We start from the raw sequence: 12,171 nt of genomic DNA, 5'->3' as shown, positions 1-12,171 counted from the left end.
TCGCCCTTATAAGAGGATTACCGCGTTATCGGATTACGCGGCCACGTGGGGCGCGGGCCGCGAGATGCGCCGTTCCGGTGCGCCTGGTGCGTCCGGTGCGCCCGGTGCAGCGATGCCGGTGCTCGGCCTGCTCGTGTCCGCCGTCGTGCTCTCCGCGCCGCTCTGCGGTGCGCAGCATGCACAGCATGCGCAGCAGGAGCGCTACCAAATGGGTACGCAAAACGGGGAGATTAAAGGAAAACGCGGAAGGGGAAAATGGAGGCGAAAAACACGCTTGGAAAGACCGGCAGCGTGTCTGGGTATAACGAGCCGCACCTGAGTGGAGGCGGCGCCGGCGGAGCGAACGGAGGTGCATCCGACGCTTGCCGGTGAAATTATCATCCGAGAGGTCAGCTATTACCCCGCCCCCGCCAGCGCTCCGTCCCTCTCGCACTCGTCCCGGGGCTTCGCGGGCTTCGCGGGCTTCGCGGGCTTCGCGGGCTTCGCGGGCAGGTGTGAGAGAGACGGAGCGCTGCCGCTGGAGCGCGCCATCGGTGTTCGCAGCGCGGCCGGCCGGCCGGCGCCGGCGCGCTATCTTCAAAAGTTTCATAATTTGGTTCCGAGAATGTGATATCGGACTGAAAGGCGGTGCGGCTCGCCGGAGCGACGCCCTTCGCTCCAGTCGGAGTGAAATCGGAGCAAAATGAGAAAATGGCGCTTCGTGTTTGGACGGAGGGGCGGGCGGGGCGGACGGCCGACGCGATGGACGGACTTCTGCACGGCTGTTGTTTACGCCCCGCTGCGCATTCCTCGATTCCTCGCAACGCAGGCAAACGCGCAAATGACACGCCGCGCCTTTCAGCGCGACCTGTGCGACCTGTGATGGCCGCGCCACCGTTTTACGATTGCCAGTAAATCAATTCAATAATTATTTTCATTTCGCCTTCCAGAAACAATAGTAGCTGTCGACGACGTTTGCCTCCGAAAACGAATTATTCCATCGACGCGACGCGGCCTCTTGTCGCGGTCAAGTAAACAGCGCGTAAAAGGGAAAGACGGAAAGAAAATGTTTGCAAGGCGAGGGCGTTACACTGCCAGCCAGTCCCCCTGATTATCACAGTTCATTTAAATTTCTCCTTCCTTTTCTTCTTTTTTTTTCTCTCTCTTTGTCGGAATGTGGGGAATTTTCGTACTCGCTCGAGAGTGCCGCCCCTAGCAGCGGCGCTCAAAGAGGCGGCCGAGAGAATAAAAGCCAGCCCCACTTCGGCCGGCACCGCCAGGCCGCCAGGGCGGAGACAGGACATGCCGGGTGGGACGCTGCGGGCCGAGACAGGTGCAAAATGCCTCCACTACTCCGGCAGTGCCGGCAGGCCATGACGTGGACAGGCGGACAGACGGACTTACGGACAGACCGACAGGTGGCTAGATGGATTAGCGCAAAGACGGACAGGCGAACAGACGGACGGGACAAGCTTCGTTCGGCAAACATCGCGTGACTCCGGCGCCTCACTCATTAACGAAAACGAGCGCCGTTTTGGGCTGGGTATTCCGGGCGGATGTTGATGAGGAATCATCGCAGGGCCGCTCGTTCCATGTTAATGTTCTCCATGCGTGACAACGAGGCTTTGTTTTAGAGTCCAGGTGGTGTCCGGAGCACGAGGGCCGCGGCGAGACGCCCGTCACCTGCGAGCGGCCGGACCGCTGTCCGGACTCCCGGGTGCTGTGGGTCGGCGGCGACCTGGCGGGCCAGCCGCGCAGGGTGTCTACGTGCGGCGACGGCCTGGTGTGCTGCCTGCCGCCGCCTGCCGCCGTCCGCGGACCGCAGGGTCTGCACGCGCACATGAAGCGCTTCGTCGTCAGCGACCGCGGCGTCGTCGCCGACCTCGGCAGCAACGACCTGCGCAACGCCGCCGCCAACCCGCTGGCGCTGTCGGGGTCCTCGGGGTCCTCGGAGCGCGGGGCGCACTCCAGGGCCGAGGCCAGGGCCTGGTACGGGGCGGAGCAGGCGCCAGGACTCGGCCCGCAGCCGGCGGCTTACTTTTCCGAAGCATCAGCAGCACCGCCTTGGCGGCCACCCGAACGCCAGCACGGCCAGCACGGCCAGCACGGCCAGCACGGCCAGCACGGCCAGCACTTCGAGACTAGGCAATTAGAGTACCGGCAATGGGGGCAGCACTTCGGGCCCGCCGAGTACGGCCAAGTTGCAGTGCCTCAGCAATTCGGGTCCTTCGGGTCCTTCGGGACCTTCGGGCCGCAGCGCTGGGCCGCGCCGGGCCTGCAGCAACAGCAACCCCCAGCCTGGCAGCGCGCCGAGCAGCAGCCCTTCGCGGGGCAGTGGGGCCGCCAGGACGCGGCCCCGCAGGAGAGGCTGTTCTTGCACGACGACAACCACCCCCAAGCACAGGACAGGGGGCGAAACCCGTCTCACGGCCAACGGGACGCCGCCGCCTTTCAGCAGCGGCCGAACACTCAGTGGAACGGGGCGGCGGTGAGCCGGTACCCTGCCTACGCTCAGAAGGACCTCCCTTCCTGGCAGCAGTCTCAGAGGCGGCAGCCCGTCGTCCAGCAGGACAACCACAGCCCCGCCGACCACCGCACCTCTCAGCAAAGGCGCCCTGCGACACAACAGGGCCTTCCCTACGACCAGCAGGGGTACCCTCAGTGGACGCCTCCCTCCCAGCAGCAGGAGCAATCCAACACCTGGCAGGACTACTCCCACTCTCAGCGGGCCCATCCCCAGCAATACCACTCCCAGTTCCCGCAGGAGCACTATTCCAACGCCCAATTTGGTTCCTACCCTCAGCAGCCCTCGCCAGATTATTCCTACCCTCAACAGGTGCAGTCCCACCCCCAGCAGGACCGTCCCGACACCCAGCAGGATCGCTCCGCCGCGTCGCTCCCAGTGGGGCGGCAGGGGTTGGAGAGCTCCTCCGTGCCGCCGCCGTGGACCGCCCCGTCTCTGGCCGTGGGTCATGCAAGCGTACAGGAAGGCGGCCTGTGGCAGGGCGAGTCGCGAGAACCCTGGACGACCAAGTCCTCGCCACTGGAGGCACCGGGGCCGAGTACGCCGAGCCAGCAGCCGAACCAGCACTTCGGAGAGCCGCAGCCCGGCGACGCGGCACAACCCCACGGCAGTCCCAGCCCCAGCGACCCCAGCAACCCCAGCAACCCCAGCAACCCCAGCAACCCCAGCAACCCCAGCAACCCCAGCAACCCCAGCGACCCCAGCAACCCCGGTGGAGCGACTCCAGAGGGCCCTACTCGCCTGCAGAGCCTGCAGCCTCCCAGCCCTGGTGCCAGGAGCAGGCAGAGTACGTGAAGCTACCAAACATGTTATCCTCCACTCTTCCTCTTAGAGTTCCCTGTCGCACTGACAGCAAGAGGGTGTACCGGCAAAACTGAAACGGATATGTTCTTAAAGAACCTAAACCTTCTGGGCTTATTTCTGTTGAGTCTCCAACGAAAAAGTCGGAAAAAGTATATTTGGTCCAATGAGTTGACATCGCGAATTCGCAAACTCTCCTGCCGCAAAGAGTTTCTGCTCCTCTGAATTTCCGTTTAGGTTTGTTGGAATACTCCCTTTCTTTCGGGAAAAAGCTGTTGTCCATTTTGTTAAATTTGAATTCGGTTAAATTCTTTGGTGGAATTGGGTCGAGAGGCACTGTAACGGCAGCAGCTTATTCCATGTTGGGGGTGATGGGTCGCTTTCCCCGCCATGCCACTTTCGAGCTCGTGGCAGCTCTAATTCGGCCCGGCCTTGAACCTCGCCCCGTTTTGCCCCCCCAGTGTGCGAGCGGTACTCCAGGGCGACCCGGAAACAGCTGCGGGCGAACTCCCTGCTGCTCGGCGGGGACGACCTCGAGCAGGCGAACGCGGCGAACGAGGCGCACGTGGGGGACTGCAGCAACCCCATCTCGCTGGTCGTCGGGGGCCAGAACGCGTCCCAGAACGAGTTCCCCCACATGGTGAGCAGCAGCAGCGGCAACCACCGAGATGCATCAAAGCCAAGGTCTTGGGGCGGGGCGACCTTGGGGAGCGGGGCGGGGACGGTAACAACGCGCGAAGCCAGCCAATTTGCAACGGGAATAGCAAACGGCTTTCTTCAGCGAAGGGAAAAAGTTGCACATGTTTCAAATACTCGGTGCTCGCTCAGTCCTTTTCTTTTGACAGTTCTAAACGTGAAACGAGGGAATGCAGAAGCAGTCCTGCGTCGTGCTCTCCCCCCCCCCCCACACCCTCTTGTTAATCCGCGAGCAGACGCATCGGGCACGACAAGTGACTGTGTGAAACGAAATCGCGGGGAGGGAGAGGGGGGGCACTCCCACCAGTAGCCGAACGCCGCGCGCCAAATGTGTTGACAGTTTGTGTGTGCTCTGGGTGCTCTGCAGGCGGCGGTGGGCTTTCGCAGTGGCGGCGAGCTGGACTGGCTGTGCGGCGGCTCCCTCATCAGCGAGCAGTTCGTGCTCACGGCGGCGCACTGCACACACACGGGCTGGTGAGTGAGTGTGGGTGAGGCCGCGCGGGCGCACGGACTTGGAGGAAAGAAAATTGGGAGAATTCTTTGTGGGACTGGAGCGACAAGGTCTGGACAAGGTAGCCGCGATCCGGCGACGCAGGGAGTTGAGGAGCTACTCACGACGCGCAATTCCGGGCGGGACGGCGCGCTCCATATTTTAAAACTTTGTGATACTTTTAAAAACGTCAACAATTCATCAAACTTTGAGTGTGCACGCCCAACTTTCCCTGTGATGGAGGTCGCGGAGGGGCGTGGCCGGGCGTGGCCTAATCCGCGTGCTCTGAGACGGTGTCCGTTTCCGCCAGGGGGAGCCCCGTCGTCGTCCGCGTCGGGACGTCCTTCCTCGCCAACGCGCCGCCCTCGGCCCGCGCCGCCATGGACGTGGCCGTCAAGGAGGTCGTGCCGCACCCCCAGTACGCGCCGCCCGCGCGCTACCACGACATCGCCCTGCTTCGCCTGGACGGCGCGCTGGCCTTGTCGGACCGCGTGCGGCCCGCCTGCCTGCCGCCCCCGAGCGCCGACCTGCTGCAGCAGCCCGGGGAGCTCCCCGACGACCTCCACGACGACCTCCACGACGACCTGCCCGCCGACTCCCTGGTGGTGGCCACGGGCTGGGGCAGGCTCTCGTACGGTAAGTGACACGGAGTTTATCTCCGGGTACCAAGGTCCTCCATCCACCAGCACATCTTTTCTGCGATGCGGAAACTTTCCGAAACTCTTTCGCAAACTCCACGGCGGTCTCTCGTAGTGGTATTGGCAAAAACGTTGGCAGGCGACCTCGGGCTGACCTCGGGATATTGGCGAACGGCTTAATCGGCGGAGCATGGGGTGAAAACGGCAGGCCGTGCAGCCCTACAGTGGCGCAGCGCGCAGCCCTCGAAACACTTGGGCGGCCACGCTCGAACGCACGCGCGCGTTCGGTTCGCCCTCAAGCACCGCCGTGCTGCCCTTGCTGAACAGTGAGTGGAACAGCCCTGCCCTGCCGACCATGTCGGCCCTTGCCGGCTCCCCGCCGCCGCCAGTCCGGCCGTCCGCGACGGTCCGCGATCCCCGAGGCAGATGCCGCGGACTGCCGCGGACAGCCCCGGAGAAGTGGGACGAGTAGCCGCCGTGGAAGCTGCGCAAGCTGCGCTCCTGCAGCGCACCGAGTGCCCGATGATAACAATAAAAGTTTCTTCATTAGGCGGAGCAGCGCGGGGCGGCGAGGTGCGCTCGCCTCGCGCGCCTCGTCGACTTGTTGAGTCCCCGACTTGCCTCGCCCATTCCGCCCTTCTTGTCGGCAGCCGGCGACGCGAGCGACGTGCTGCAGAAGGTGCCGCTGCGGGTCTGGCCACGCTCGTCCTGCGCGCGCGCCTTCCAGCCGGACGCTGACGGCGCGCACGGCCTCGGACAGCGCCAGCGCCTCCAGGACGGCCTCGGCCCCGGCATGCTGTGCGCCGGCGACCCGCACTCCAACAAGGACACGTGCCAGGTTGGTAAGCCTTCCAGCCCATCCGCCTATCTTCGGAACGACGGGGAGCCCACAACTGCACTGTCCGCATGCGGGCGCATGGGGTGGAGCGGATGCTGTCAACGGCGATGTTCTTGACGGTGTGCCAGACTGGCCCGGCCCGGCCTGGGTTTGCAGCGCTCGCCTAAAAGTTACCCTGCCCTGTGCAACCGCGCGGAAAGCCACGCACCTGCCGGGCGGGGGTCGCGGGGGGTGCACACTGCCAACCCTGCTCAGCGCGGCCAAGGCCGAGGCAAAGGCCTCGTGGCCGTGGCCTGGCTCGCTCGGCCCTGCTCGGCCGCACGGACGGAGAAAGGGGGTGCCAGCGTCGCGACAGCATCCTGCATTCTGAACTTCTACGACCGGGGGAGGGGGAGCGGAGGGGGCGTAGACCGATCAGCAAATGGGGCCGTAAGCGGGGGACAAACAACTTACAGGTGACTTGGCAATCCTGTAGGACGCCGCGCACCGCCACGCCTCGCCGTGCCACACAACGCCACGCCACGCCACGCAGAGCCAAGCCCGCCGTGCCGACGCCGAGGTCGGAGGCCGAGTGTACCCGATAGGGGAAGGACAACCCAGGGTATATCTATCCTAGGGTCGTGGTACCGAGGGGTACATCATGACTAGGTCTGATGTACCCGGCGGGTACAATGAGCCGAGGCACCAAGCAAGTTGTACCCCAGGTAAAATGCGCCGAGGCGAATAACGTCAAGGGGCCTGCCACGCAGCAAATTTGATTTTACCTAAATTTGGTACAACCTCCGGGTACTTCAGACTTCGTCATGACGTACCCCTAGGTTCCATGACCCTGGGATATGTGCACCCTGGGTTGTTCCGCGCTAACGGGTACAATGCGCCTCCTACACCGGCCAGGGCCTTGCGTGTTGCGCACCACCCCCACCCTCTCAGGGCTGCTGTTTACACACAAGCCTCTCCAGTCGACAGGGCCTGGCGGGGCCACCGCTGCCGCTTCCAGGAGTCGTCGGAGTGCCTGGAGGTAACGCGACGGCTTGGAGGCGCCGCTCGCGGCGAGGTGGCGGTGCGCGCGGTGCGGCTGCGGCTGGTGGCGAGGCTGGTGGCGAGGGGGGCCGGAGGGGCTGGCGCGGCGAGTGTGTGATCGGCGTGCGGCCGCGAAACCCGACCCCGCCGAGCCGCGGCCTCTCGCTGCGTCAAAGGGGGAAGTCGCCCGGAAAACCATTTCCCGGCTCACAATAAGGAGCGGCGACCACCGCGCCGCGTCTCGCCGCGTCTCGCCCCCGGACTTGCCGACGACGCCGACGTCGACATGGACCTGGAATGGCTGTGGCGGGCTGCTGCCCCGATACCGGACATTCCGCCCGTGGAGCCGCCACTTTCCGATACCACGCCGTGACCCGCAACCCACCTTGACGCCCCCGGCACCACCAGGCACCACCCCCACCCCTTTCGCCGCGCTGCCCGGCGGCGGGGCCGGACGGCCGGACCACGGCCGGGCGGCGGAGAGGAGGGGGAGGGGGGGGCGTGCAGGCAGCGGCAATCCCGGCCCTTGATGGATGTGCGCCGGGCCGGCCGCACTGGCCGCACCGGCCGCCACCAAATTCAAACTCGCCGCGCCGCTTCGTGGGGCGTCGCTCGTCCAGAGAGACTACGGGGCGGCCGGACCGCCGGACCTCGGGCCGAGCGGCGATTGGGACGTGCCACGCCGACAGAATTTTCATCACAGTCTAGTCGAATCGACAAGCCATACATCACGGCGCGAAAACGGGGACGGAGGGGGGGGGGTGTTTGTGAGCGTGGAGGGGGTGAGGCGGCTTTCTACCGCAGTTCTGTCATGCGGTTGTCACCGGGGCGGCGGGCTAGCAGCAGCAGCGGGGTGGGTAAAAGCCAGTCGAGTCTGCCAATGCGTCGCCCGAGAGTGCGGGCTGTGCTCACTCACACACGACGCGCGCACACCAACACAATCGTATCCTGTTTATTTCGACATCATGTCACGCGTAAGCTACGTTTAAGCCGTGGTGTAAGCAGCTTGTCTTTGTAGGGACACAATGAGGAAAATTCATTAGTAAGCGGGTGACTGTATAGACGTAGTGACTTTCCCCTTAGTTAACGCAATGTTTTTGCTCCACATTGTTGCTTTGTTTTGGAAATTTGATTTTTGATTTCCTGTTTGCTTTCTTGCAGGGAGACTCGGGAGGCCCCCTGCAAAGGGTGACGCCCGATAACCCCTGCGCCTTCGAGGTGGTGGGCATCACGTCGTTCGGCAAGGAGTGCGGCCTGGGGCTGCCCGCCGTCTACACCAAGGTGTCCTTCTACGTGGCCTGGATCGAGAGCGTCGTGTGGCCGCAGTAGAGGCTTCCAACAATGTGTGGATGCAGTGTGTGGAATTCAACTCTACTCGTATTCCGGAAGATATTTATTGGCACACACAATCGATTTGACAACAGTATGTTCAGGAATACATTTACATTCTTTTTGATATGCAAATTCACAATCATTCATGAAAACTATATTTATGTACATATGACCTACAATACTGCTACAATAAGGAACGAATAAATTGTACGTTACAATAACGATATAACTTCTAAAATTAAACTTCTAAGTACAAAATAAATGACTTACGTACACTCATTCGCTTCTCACAACGATCAACCATTACGACGGCACTACCATAAACCTATACAAATCGGTCAAAATTAAGTGAGCAAATCGCTTAGAAAGTCAGTCACGCTTTAGACACCACAAACAACGCAATGTAAACAGAGGACAGGACCATCGTTCGAGCAGAACAAGTACATGCTTACCAACGACAACCATACCGTTGCCTAAGTAACTACAGGCAGTCCAAACAGTAAAAAAAGACTAATAGAAGCTGCCTATCTTACTTTTTGTCACAGCGTTAAGAATTTCTAAGGCGGCCGCTTGTTTTGGAGCTAATCTCTAGGCAGAGCTCACACGATAAAACTACTGCTGGCTCTGTTATTTCGGGTTCGCTACACCTCGCCAGATGCACGGCTCAGGTTCGTGGCAGTCCGGTGAGGTGTAACGAACGATTTGCACGGGAAAGAGCGCACCGAAGTCAAATGGGGCTCGTGTTTGCGAGGCTCCCAGATGATGGCAACTCTCTACGTCTACACCGTACACAACTGAAGCGGCTGCTGCGGCGTTTATATTATTATTATTATTATTATTATTATTATTATTATTATTATTATTATTATTATTATTATTATTATTATTATTATTATTATTATTATTATTATTATAGCGTTCTTATGTCCTGATCCTAGTTACGCAGCCACGGGTTCGTTCAGAGCGAGATGTTGGTGCCCGCGTCCGGCACCACGTCGGGCGAGGGGTGCATGGCCATGGCGAGCCCCACGCCGCTGCCCCTGCTGCCGCGCGGGCCGCCTAGGACGGCCAGCCCGTGGATGGGGCTGGCGGGGCAGCGCGGTGGCGGCAGCGACAGCGGCAGGGGGTGCAGCGGGTGGAGGGGGTGGTCCAGGGCGCCGCCGTTCACGTTGACGCTGCTCGCCAACTTGGCGGCGTGGCTCGGACACAGCCACTCCTGCAGGCGGCCCGTCCACGTGGGCCTGCAAGAACAACAACAACAAGACTGTTCTGTAACCGACCTCGCCACAACTCAGAAAAGTCGCGCACTCTCCCCCCCCCACTCTCTTCCCGGTGTTTTGTTTTGTTTCTTTATTCGACTGTATGCAAATGCGTTGGTGTGTGTGCGTGCGCTGCGCTCAGCGCGCCCAGGGGTGGAATAAAGCGGTTGTCGCCGCCCCGCGCCCGTCGCGCACGTCGAGCACGTCGTTAAGAATGGCGGCCGGCACGGCGTCACCGCGGCGGCAGCGCAGGCGGCAGCCCGAATAAAAATACGCACCCCCAAAACGCGCCTCTGTCAAATCGGCGAGCGCGGATTGGCCGGAACAGCGAGGAGGAGCGAGTCTCTGTCAGTCTGTGCTGCCGCGGCATGCCGCGCGAAACGCAGGCGACAGAACGCGCTGCGGGCGGAGCGGGCGGAGCGGGCGTTGTGGGAGCGCACGGATGTGGCGTTGTCGCTGTCGCAGCGCGGCCGAACCCGGCGGCCCGGCCCGGGTCGGGCTCCGGCGGCGGGCGCCCTCCGCAGGCTGCGCCCGGGAGGCAGGCAGCCCAGTCGGCGTCGCGGCGCGTGCCTCCGGCTGCTGCCTACGCCGCGAGGGGTCGCTAATGATGTTGATGGATGGGATGGGCGCGGTGCGGCGCGGTGCCTCGCGGCGCGGCCACCCCTTCCAGGGCTCACGGCCCGGGCTGCCCGGGGCCGCTGCCACCCCTCGAGGAGCATCCTTCGAGTGGCGCGGCCAGGGCACGGCAGAGCGGTGGAGGGCGGAGCCGAGGGGGCGGAGCGGCGCAAACGGAAACTAATTGAACTTGTATCGCAGCGACGCAGCGACGCAGTGCTGCAACACTGGCCGCTATTATGCACCCCCCCCCCTCCTTTCCACTCGCCCCGCCCCGCGATGTCCGCCCGACCGCGATAATCAAGTGATGTACGGACACGACGCGCATGAACGGGCCGGCCCCGCCGCCCGGCACCCCGTCTCTCTCGCACGCCACCGGACGCACTGCGAGTGCGAGAGAGACCGAGCCACGAAACCAACTGCCGCGCGCGTGGGTCCGCTTCCAATTCTGCAGAGCGCGGGCGAAAAATAGAACGGGAGGAAAAATGGCGTGGTGGCACTCCGTCGAGCACTCCGTGGCACTCACAGCGTGGCGGTCCACACGGCCACCAGCACGGGGACGATGACGGCGGGCAGGAAGGCCAGCCACACGAACAGGCAGAAGAGGATGTCGAAGTGGCCGGAGTTGGAGTACGTCTCCTGGACCACGTGCTTCACCATCCTGCAAGGCAGACAGGCGCTTCATCAGCATCATTTCGTAGAACCACATGCTTTGCATTCCACGGCTCTTTCCCAATTCGTTTTCGTTCCCGGGTAAACTGTTTCGCCCCGGAACGCGATGGGTGGGGACACGAGAAGCGGAATGGAAGTTGAATTAAAATGGGCGAGAGGAGAGCCCCCGCGCCCAGAGGCGCACCTGGCTAGCCGGCTGGAGCCGAAACTGGAGCCGGGGCTGCATGCCCTCCAGCACAGCCTTAATTGCATTGGAAAACCGGGATGGCGCGCTCGAAAATCACCTCAATTACCGTCGCTTTGATGAATCACCAATATCGTACCTGTTTTCCTCGCCCACTGGGAAAGTATTTGCAGTGCTGCACCGTCAAATATGACGAGATCAGTCATTTTTGGAGTCTTACTTTCCGCTTCCTCTTGTAACCCCGAAGCCCTGGCGTCCTAATCACTTCGCAATCTAACTTTGCGCATGTTAACGCGTGTGGCGTAACCAGATCATCTCCCCCACCCCCTCCCTCCGCGCGGTTCAACAGCGTAAATATGCTTACCGCAGCACCATGAGCGGCAGCAGGCACAGCGCGAAGGCCAGGTTCATGGCGACGAGGAAGCGCTGCGTGCGCTGCTCGCGGTGCAGGTCCTCCTCGGCCTCCAGCTGGATGCTGCCGGCGCGGCTGGGGCACGTCACGCTGTGGCGGGGCCCGCTCCGCCCGCTCAGCGTGTACAGCTGGCCGGCGCTCGGGAACCTGAGACACACAAACAGCGTAGATGACAGCGCGCGCGACCTCGGGGGCGAAGGTCGCGGGTTCGAGCACCGCGCCTCACCTGCGTTTCGTTTTAACTTTTCGACAGTCTTGACGTATCGGCTGGCGGCATAGGCGGGTGGGCCCCGACGAGCCATTCATATTGAATAGTGTCTACGGCGGCGTCGCGTCACGGCGGCGACAGTTGGCGACCAAGTTGGCCGCAAACATGGAAACCCTCTCCGAAAACGGCGTGGCGACGACGCGACGCGCAGCCAAGGCAGCCCGCGGGCGCGAGCGGCGCGAGCCAGCTGATTTGGAATTTGGCATGGCATGGCGTCGTCCCGGCGTCGCAGCGCCCTCCCACCGCCAGCAAGCACAGCACTGCGAGTCCACAATGGCGATACAGACCATTGTCTGGCCGTCCCGGCCATCTCGGCGTCGCGGCTGTCTCCGGCCGGCCCTCCCAGCTCGCCTCCCAGCTCGCCTCCCAGGCCGTCTGCGTGGAGGCTTCCTTCCCGCGCCGTCTCTCGCCGCCCCTCGCCAACCCGCGCCGCGACTGGATTG

At 62.6% G+C, this 12,171-nt stretch overlaps 2 protein-coding genes across 2 annotated transcripts in view; one reads left to right on the top strand and one right to left on the bottom strand.

The window, feature by feature from the left end:
- Positions 1–1,804: 1,804 nt before the first annotated feature.
- On the top strand, positions 1,805–8,580 carry LOC117641057 (serine proteinase stubble-like). Its single transcript, XM_034378156.1, has 6 exons — positions 1,805–3,290; positions 3,766–3,944; positions 4,368–4,474; positions 4,801–5,126; positions 5,779–5,966; positions 8,148–8,580. Exons 1-6 carry the CDS (start codon positions 1,820–1,822, stop codon positions 8,313–8,315), a joined length of 2,439 nt encoding a protein of 812 aa, XP_034234047.1. The 5' UTR covers positions 1,805–1,819; the 3' UTR covers positions 8,316–8,580.
- The window catches only part of LOC117641056 (orexin receptor type 1-like), a 28,344-nt gene continuing 24,530 nt past the window's right edge, over positions 8,358–12,171 (bottom strand). Inside the window, exons 6-9 of the mRNA XM_034378155.1 lie at positions 11,413–11,607; positions 10,719–10,853; positions 9,434–9,559; positions 8,358–8,502 (exon numbers count right to left, since the gene is read on the bottom strand). Coding sequence (XP_034234046.1) covers positions 8,358–8,502; positions 9,434–9,559; positions 10,719–10,853; positions 11,413–11,607 — 601 coding nt within the window. The remainder of the gene's footprint in view (positions 8,503–9,433; positions 9,560–10,718; positions 10,854–11,412; positions 11,608–12,171) is intronic.

Source organism: Thrips palmi, unplaced genomic scaffold (assembly GCF_012932325.1).
Source record: "Thrips palmi isolate BJ-2018 unplaced genomic scaffold, TpBJ-2018v1 HiC_scaffold_15, whole genome shotgun sequence".
Classification (NCBI taxonomy): Eukaryota; Metazoa; Arthropoda; class Insecta; order Thysanoptera; family Thripidae; genus Thrips; species Thrips palmi.
This window is presented reverse-complemented; position numbering and strand designations above follow the sequence as displayed.

Excerpts from the sequence above, each read along its gene's own strand:
- LOC117641057 (XM_034378156.1), top strand. The coding sequence starts at position 1,820 with ATGAAGCGCTTCGTCGTCAGCGACCGCGGCGTCGTCGCCGACCTCGGC. Across the intron at positions 4,475-4,800 it reads CACTGCACACACACGGGCTG|GGGGAGCCCCGTCGTCGTCC; the intron begins GTGAGTGAGTGT and ends CGTTTCCGCCAG. Across the intron at positions 5,127-5,778 it reads CTGGGGCAGGCTCTCGTACG|CCGGCGACGCGAGCGACGTG; the intron begins GTAAGTGACACG and ends TCTTGTCGGCAG.